Source organism: Pleurodeles waltl, chromosome 3_1 (assembly GCF_031143425.1).
Source record: "Pleurodeles waltl isolate 20211129_DDA chromosome 3_1, aPleWal1.hap1.20221129, whole genome shotgun sequence".
In the NCBI taxonomy this organism is placed as follows: domain Eukaryota; kingdom Metazoa; phylum Chordata; class Amphibia; order Caudata; family Salamandridae; genus Pleurodeles; species Pleurodeles waltl.
Window position 1 is genome coordinate 511,350,160 of NC_090440.1, and position 9,121 is coordinate 511,359,280.

The 9,121-nt window shown below is 44.5% G+C and overlaps 1 protein-coding gene across 1 annotated transcript; it reads left to right on the plus strand.

The window, feature by feature from the left end:
* Positions 1 to 6,061: 6,061 nt before the first annotated feature.
* LOC138283221 (uncharacterized) lies at positions 6,062 to 8,471 on the plus strand. The gene is made up of 2 exons (XM_069221262.1): positions 6,062 to 6,804; positions 6,905 to 8,471. Exons 1-2 carry the CDS (start codon positions 6,175 to 6,177, stop codon positions 7,532 to 7,534), a joined length of 1,260 nt encoding a protein of 419 aa, XP_069077363.1. The 5' UTR covers positions 6,062 to 6,174; the 3' UTR covers positions 7,535 to 8,471.
* The last annotated feature ends 650 nt before the right edge of the window (positions 8,472 to 9,121 follow it).

Genomic DNA, 9,121 nt, shown 5'->3' on the forward strand with positions numbered 1-9,121 from the left:
GTTCTGTCTTCAACACTGATGGCAGCCAGTCACCATTTGACTTCCTTCCCCCCACCACCTACCTTTTCCCAATCCCAAACCCCTCTTACAAAACCAGCAAAAGCACACAGACAGAAAAGCATGCATGCATCTCATCATCCAGAGCTACAGCTGAGAAACACAAGCACCACAAGATCCACCACCGGCATGCACACAACAACACCCACCTGCAGACACACCAACATCCACTACCTGCACAGACTCCCCCACCACCCTCTCCTTCACAGACACTACACCAGCCACACCTGCAGACACTACACCAACATTCACAGATCCAGTCACAACTCCTTTCCTACTTACAGTCAGCACAATAGCAGACCCACAGACATCCACCCCAGTCACCACATCCACAGCCACCACAACCACTAGCACACCCTTATGCAGCACATCGTCCATACCTGCAGACTTCACCCCAACAGACAGTCACCCATCCAGCATGGCATTTCCCATCACCTCCTCCCCCCTCCTCCAAAGACACATAAACGTCCACACTCACCCACCCAACAGACACCCAGCACCCACAAGCATTCCTCACACAAACATGCACCCAAGACATCCACCAAGACACCATCTACAACCACTCCCTCCACTCCCAAACCCTTTTTGCCATGACTGTCCCCGCATGTCTAAAAAGGTGTTACTCTTGGAGTTAACCCTCTTCCCTACTCCTCTCCCACGGCGTGATACCCACAAGCGGTTTGTCCTCCCCAAGTCCAGCCCTTCTACCTCCAAGTCCTCCCCTGCTCCCGCAAATACCCATGCCCCTCCCCTTGCCAAGAAGTCGACCCCTCCCAAGTGTTCCCAGCCCTCCCCTAAAACTTGCCCTGGCCCCCAAGCCCAAGCTCAAGTCCAATGACCCCCCTCCCAAAAAAAACAATCCTAAACCCCCCCTTCTAATACCTGAGGCACCTGCCTGCCTCGTTAATGCACCTACCCTGTGGAGGTCATACAGCAGGTAGGAGTCACACAAAAGTGCCATTTGTGCATTATGCACTTTGCAGTTTGGACTGGCCTATGGCCTCTTATATTGTACATAGTTATTTATTTCTTGCCATATTCATATTTTTAATATATCTGGGCCAACCAGTTGTTGGTTCCATGGTCACATATTTGTGCAGCCTTTCTTTCCACATGGCTTTTTAGGTCTTGCCTGCTTTGGTTTGTGTGTGAGTGACATGTGTGTGTGTTGGTTGTGCTAGCTGTTATGTCTGGGCAGCACGTGTGGGTGTGACCCTGGCATTTGTCCAGCTGTGATGGCAGTGTATTGTGTGTGGGAAATGTTTGTGTTTGGAACTTGCATGTATGTTGATACTTGTGTTGACATGTGTAAAGGTGGTGTTGTGTGCCCTTGTGTGGTTGTATTGTGTGCATGCATGTGTGCGGTGATGGGTATATCTGAAGCGTTGTGTGGTGTGTTTGCGTGGTATGATGTATCTTCGTTGTATGGCTGTGTGATTGTGTGTATTGGTTGTCAGGTGTTGTTACGTGTTGTTGTATGTATTTAGTGTCAGGTGGAGGTGTGTATTGTATTTGCTTGCCGAGGCCTTAATGTTGTTGCAGTTGTGTGAATCGGTGGTGTTCGACTGTGCCAGTGCTGTGTGTCTGCAGGTTGATGTGTGTATTGTACGTGTGTGTTGGCTGTCATGTGTGTACTATGTGTGTGCGTGTATAGGTGGCTGTGTGTGAATGTGCATATCAGTGTGAGGTAACATGCGTATGTCACCCTCGTCACCTGTCCCGGATGTGTATGTTGTGTGTGTACTTTGGATCTTCCCTACAGTGTCAGTTAGGTGTGTGTACTCATGGTTGTTGTTGTCGCCGAGCCGCTGGTTCCGGTGTTGTTGTGCGAGCAGGAGCAGTGGGAGGACTTGCAGTACAGGTTCCATGGTGGCTCCGGGCAGGTATGTGTTCCAGAAGGTGACTGTCTCCTTTTATAGAGTTGGTTTCCATCAGGGTTTCTGTGGTCGTGCAATCGCGGCGGAAGCTTGGCAGTGTGCAGCTGCGTAATCTGCCTGGCGGGAACATGGTGTCCGCTGACCTGAACGTGGCTACAGCCATCTGTGGCGACCTGACCGCACTGCCGGTGCCAGCGGTGAATTGGCTGTATTGTATTGGGAAGACCTCTATTGTCATAATTTTGCGGTCTTCTCCCCCAGTCTGTTGGAGGTATGACCACCGCCGCCAACATGGCGGTCACTAGACCACCAAACTCGTTATGAGGGCATAAGTCCCAGATTTACTTTGATTTTATGTTGGGGTTGCATCACCTTTGTGGCGCAGCCCTGATGCAAAATCATTTTTGAGATTTCCTAAGCCACGGAATGTCAATTTGGTGGCTTTGCATGGTTGAGTAAAAATAAGGTAAGGCAAGGGAGTGTATATTGCTGCCTTGCGTTACTTTGCACTAGGGAGGCATTACATGGGTGGAGGATGGACGTTCCCATGTCATAACCCATGAATTTTGATGCAAACCCAGATTTACAGACTTGCAAACCTGGGTTTGCTCCAAAAATAATACACCTGCTATAGAGAAGCATAATGAGGAAACATATCTGTAGATCTCATTACTTCCTCTCCATAGAAAGAGAAATATGCCTTTATAGATTGTTTTTGTGCAGAAAGGTATCTCTTCCAATACTACCTATAATGCAGGAACTCCTGTGCCATGGTGTTAGGATTCTTTGTAGATATTGAGCTGATCAGCTCTCTCCCTTTCACACAACACAGCGCAGCAACTTAGCTTGATGTCATGCATTGCCTGAACTTTTATTAAATATGCTCCAAATTGTGAATCATTAGCCAAGGGGTAAAAATGTACTCTCTTAGAGTGAAAAATGTATGCGAAAGGCAATATATATATATATATATATATATATATATATATATATATATATATATATGTGTGTGTGTTTAACTATAGTGGAGATGGTATTAAGCTGTGTCAAACACCACATTTGATTTTTTGTCAGATTTACAAGGATGGAACACAATGGGTTGAGAACGATCACAGAGGAATGATTCAATCGGCTTTAGTGGTAGGTTGTCTAGGCCGACTGCTTGAAGCTTCAAAACGAGATGTGGGACAATGGTGTTGAAAAGAGCCTGACAGATTTAATGTGATCAGTGGGCTGAAATCACTACCACCTGCAAGTCTACAAAGGTAATCTAATGTAGATAGGACCGCTAGTTCTCTACTCTTTCGAGTTCTGAATCTGCCTTGTAGGTGGTAGAAAATATTATACGCAACAAACTGAGCAAATTTATACTCTGTTTGCGCTGAATTAGTGGATTTTTTTTGTTTACGCTAGTTCAGTCAAAACATAACTCTATATTTATATTTTGATGCTAGACCCGTCCAGTGTCAAAATATAGGAGTTAACGTCATTTTTTGGATGTGTGAAACCTCCTTGCGTCAGTGAGATGCAAGATAGGTGTTCCCGCCCAAAAATTCTCTTTAAGACCCTAGCGCCTTATTTATCCTCCCATGCAAAAATGGTGCATGGGGGAGGTGGGCCTAAATAATGGCGCTAAACCTGCTGAGCACCATTATTCAACGCCTGGGTCAGGGCAGGCATTAGGGGACCTGTGGACACATTTCCATGGTCAAACACCATGGAAAGAGCCCACAGGTGCCCACCAAAAAAACACAGGAACACCCCTACCCACACCAGAAGGACACCAGAGGATGGGGGGGACCCCATCCCAGGTAAATAGAGGTAGATATTTAAAAAATATTTTTAAAGTGCCATTAGGGGCCCTGAAATTGGCCCCCCTACATGGTACTGGATGCAATGGCCATGCCCAGGGGACCCTTGTCCTCTGTGCTGGCCATTGGGGTGGTGGGCATGACTCCCGTCTTTTATAAGACAAGAGTAATGTGGTATGGATGGTTATGCATTACGCTAAGCTGGTTAAAGGCATTTTTTTTGCCTCTTACCAACCTAGTGTCATTTTTTTAGGCAAAACTCCCTTCCCCTGCACCGCCACCCCCACTCGGCTAACGTAATTTTCCCAGACACTAGACTACCCTTTGCACCGGATTGCGAGATTCCATAAATATTGTGCTCAGCTGGTGCCGTGGAATGAGGCAAGCCTGCGCTATACTTTTTTAATCAAAACTGCGTTTGTGCAGTTTTGCGTCAAAAAGTATTAATAAGGGCCTAATTTCTCAAAATTTCACAAAATAAAGTAATACGGAGATAGGCCAGAGGTTGTTGAAATCATCGGATGGCAACGGATAGTTTTATCATAGTAGCTTTGCAACAGTCTGGTAGTTTGCCTTATTTTAAGCAACATTTGAATAGAGAGGTTAATCTGTGTGCAAATGCAAGCTGTACTACTTCGTAACGTTTGTTGGGTACATTTGGTTTGGGAAACCAGAAGGTTTAAAAAATATTATGGCGTTCATAGTATCCATTGTGAACATCTCGTTTAAACATGAAAATCTTTTTGTAGGAAGGAGTAGGCGGTGAGGTCACCATCATGCTATCACATTCCCATTCAGGGATTATTTGTTGTCTGATCTCGATTTTAAATCTGTCACAATATTCCTGTGAGGAAGGCGTAACTGGATTAGAACATTTGCGGCTGAGGATTGATCAATTATTCTAAATAGTTATCTTATTTTTTTAACAGGTTGAGATTTGGCTGCGTGTAATTATTTTGTTTTCACTGAGTATTTTGCTGATTGAAATTAGTGAGGGTTTTTACATAAATGTGTTTCCTTTCTCAACAATATTGAAGACTTCATGGAAGATCGCAACGCAAGTCATATAACCTCAGGCAACCAAAGCCAATGACTCGCTGATAGCACCAGCAAAGGAGAAGGCTAATAAAGTGTGGAAGGGCATTGACTACAGAACCCTCCAAAACCTCTCTTCCATCAGTCACTGCAGCCTCTGTAGTTACAGAAAAATTGTCATGACTCTCTTCTACAAAATACACACCATGGTGCTCTGTGGCTGAAGAAGAGAAGTTTTATACTTCTGTGACACCTGATGCTCGGAATGGTATTTTCCTTTAATACCGAGAAGTGAAGACAGATTCCTAGGTTTTCACAGCAGATAGGGACTGTCAGGCTCACCTATTCCGATAATTTCCTTTACTCTCCTGCTACACTATATACTTTACATAGACTCTAGCTTCGGCTTTGCATTCACAGTACAATACCTATACTCATCTTTCACTTCTCCAGTTCTTTTTACGTCAGGCCTACCACACAGCACCAACTATCTGGTTGCAAAAGACCTACACCCAGATTTACAAAGATCTTACATCCGGTTTGCGTTACTTTTTTTTTAACACAGACCCAATGCAAAATACAGGCTCGTACCCACAAACCAGTGCAAATGGAGATTTGGGCTGGTTTGTAACCAAAAGTAACTCAACTCTGTGCAATGTGCTGCCTTGTGTTACTGTGCGTCGAGGAGGCATTCCACGGGTTGTGCATGGGCATTTCAGTACATCCACCCATGGATTTTCATGCAAGTCCATACCTTCAAAGTCTTATAGATCTGCGTCAATTTGCTGGCATAATGAGAAATATTTTGTTATTTTTGGAGGGAGGGACCAAACAGCAAATTGCTGGCAGCTCCTCCATCTTAAAAATACGCTTTTGTGTACATGTTGTTTGCAGGAACTGTCTTTTGTTGACTAGGTCTAAGTGTACAGCTGTTTCAGATAACTGACTAGTATAACTGGCAGTAGGTTAAACAAATAAACAACATTCTAAGAAAGGAAACGATAATGAAGTTTTACTGTCTTGCTGATTACCCTATCCCACATTTTCTGCCGATTTACAGTGCTAATCCAATCTTCCATTATACTATAATCGTCAAATGCTGGATTCAGCAATATGGTATACATAGGCTGCCATATGCACTTAAACATTGTCCTTAACCCCAGTGCATTCACAGCACAAAACGCTGAAGTAAACTCTAGAGAAGATGGGCATCCATTGAACTGAATCAAGCAAATGGTTAGATAGGTCTATCGTAATTGTTGCTCATGAGTAGTAGGAAGGGATACCTTTAATCACCATATTAAAAGTGACAGTTGTCCCGCCCCGGAAATGACGTCATATCCGGTGGCTGGGACTTCCGGTGTCCCAGAAAGCCCACCCCGGAAGTGACGTGCATGGGGGTGTGTCACGTGGTTTGTGAACACGTGTTGTTGGCTGGTAGAGCCACCCTTTTTTTTTTTTTTTTTGAAATGCTGCATATAAGGAGCTGGTTAGAACCGGCTGTCAAACCGCAAACCAGGGCTGAATCAGTTTGCCAAGGCGCTATGAAGAGATACAATCCGATCGCCAGAAAAGCCGTCTCCTCAGGGGCCCTGAACACTATTGGTAGATATTACCGGACCCTCGCCCCTCGTACGATGGATGAGAATGCACAACAGGGTGTCCCAGACACCCGGGATACCGATGTTACAGGTTTTCAAGAGGAACTTTGCCATCGGCTTGAAAAGCTTGACCTCAAGGATGTGTCGCCCTTGATATCCCCTATTAAGGGGGCCGGCAGTGACAGCGATGTCTCGAAAGATGGATTAAGCGGGGCATCTAACGTCGTAGACATTGAAGTTGAAGAATGTGTACCACCCCCGAATTCGCCCATCTATGAAGACATGGGCTTCCAGGAGGACCCCGAGGCAGAGGCCGTTATTTTACAACCATCAGGTGTAAGTTCAGGCGCTGTTTCTGCCCCAATGGACCTCTGCGACTCCCAAGATTTCAGAGGAGCCTCTGAGTGTGAAGCGAATGCTGAGGTTAGTAAAGACATTTTTTATTTTATTTTTTTATGCCTGTATACTCTAATGTCATACTTTTAACTAATAATGTGTCTTGTGCTTTCTGTTTGAACCCTAGAACATAACAGAAGAAAGAGAGCCTCTAGAAGGGTCAGCTCCAAAGGTTAACACCGTAAATTTTTTCTGCTTATGCTGTTCCAGACAGTCTGAAAGTATTACAAGCCAGAACAAAGAGCCTCGTAAGAAATGTGTTTGCACCTACACTAGCCACGATCTTGAAAAGGAAGCTCCGGGCGTACCCTGTGACACCATATGGCCGGTTAAAGGCTTTGCAGCTGCCGTTGTGAACGCATGTGTTAAAAGGGATTATTATGACCTTTGCTACGGGCATAAAATTAATGACCCTCAACAGGAGGCTCACGAATGTCTATACGATGCATACACTGCAAGAACAATTCGTCACGTTTGTAACCGGATAGACACTTATCGGGTATATAAGCTGTTAAGGGTTGTGTATGGGCTGTCTGCTGTGAAGAAAAGTGTCCACTGTGACATGATGAAGGTCTTGGCTGCGGCTGTCCTTGAGATCCGATACGCTGCAGAGCCATGCTCAAAACTCGACCGCATGCACGGGATGTGTCCCCCCTTTGACAAACGTATGGTAGAAAGGGTTATAGAAAGACGAATGTGTGACATTTATTATAAAAACAGAAGAATGTTGTCTTTAGCCCCGCGAAAACTGTTTTAAATAAATAAATAAAGAAATAAATAAAAAAATAAATAAAAAAAAAAAAGTAGACCATAAATATGTTACTTAACGCTCCATACTTACTCACTTTTAGGAGGGGATTCCGGGTATCGAGATGCAAGATGTCTATGAGTTACAACCGGGCTACATCTGTATCGGGAGATTGATTTTTGTGCTGGTTAAAGAAAGAATAGCTGAAATACAGCCTGTGACTCTGCGATGTCTGAACATTTCGGAACCTTCGGCCTTGTTGCAATGTAACTGCCATGAGTGTATCGCCAAGTGGTGTATCAATGGCCGGCTAAACGCATCTGTTAAATGCTGGGCCTTGGACAAAGACCACAAGCGCAAGTTAAGACTTTCACCTGAGACGGGGGTGCATGAGGCTTTGGAGAACATGACTGTAGATTATCTCACAAATAAAGGTTCTGCATTGTCCTATCTAGAACTGTATGAACTGTTGAATTATATCAGTATCCTGAGCGTTCAGAGTTATAGACGTGGGGAACGGGAAGTCATGTCTAGAGCTATTGAGAGTATAGCTATAAAAATATCAATGTTTGTGTCGCTTAGGGTTTGTAAAGGAACATGCTCTGAGTAACATGTGTAGTGGATGTTGTACTATGTATACGTTTGTAAAAAAGGCCACATTGGATCCGTGTTTTGACATTTATAAGCTATGTAGCACAAAATGTCAAATACACGCTGGTTGTATACCCCAGCCGCACATGTATGTTTTTTATGTTTAATAAAATGACCTTACACAAAACAGGTGTCTTTCATTTCGGGGTGTTGATGTGAGACAGCATGACGGATGCTGATTTAAGGAAGCTTTATTACGATAAACAGGGGGTTGGAAGTTTCGGAGGCTCCGAAGCTCTATTTAGAAGGGCTCGAGCTGAAAATGAATCTGTAAAACGTGCCAGTGTGAAGACATGGTTAGCTGGGGAAGAGGCTTATTCGCTACACAAACCTGTCAGGAGATGCTTTAAGAGGCGGTCCACAGTTGTTAACGCACAGCTCGATTATCAGTGGCAGGCCGACATAATCAGTCTTCAAGATCTGGCACAACATAACGATGGTGCCATGTATATATTAACCGTCATAGACGTCTTGTCCAAGTACGCATATGCAGAGGCGTTAAACGATAAAAGTGGTACCAGCGTTACAGCTGCTTTTAAAGACATCTTCGCTAGCGGGCGCGTGCCCCAGAAACTACAAACAGACGCCGGAAAGGAATTTTTAAACAAACATTTCCAAAAATTATTAGACCAGAACGCTGTTCAACATTTTGTAACGCACACCGAGGTAAAGGCCGCTGTTGTAGAGCGTTTTAACCGTACTTTAAAGTCGAAGATGTGGCGATACTTCACCGCCAACAACACCTACAGATACGTGGATGTTCTAAAGGCTTTTATAGATGTTTATAACGCCACCTACCATCGGACAATCAAAATGGCCCCTGTTAAGGTTACAAGGGATAATTCGTTAACGGTGTGGAGAACGGTGTACGGTGGGCGTCTCACACAGAAGGTCAAGAAACCGGATTTAAAAGAAGGGGCTCATGTCAGGGTTTCAAAGTTGAAG

What these genes read in the sequence shown, in the direction of transcription:
- LOC138283221 (XM_069221262.1), top strand. Translation starts at nt 6,175, where the DNA reads ATGGGGGTGTGTCACGTGGTTTGTGAACACGTGTTGTTGGCTGGTAGA. An exon ending in AGTGTGAAGCGAATGCTGAG is followed by an intron (nt 6,805 to 6,904) that starts GTTAGTAAAGAC and finishes TTTGAACCCTAG; the next exon opens with AACATAACAGAAGAAAGAGA.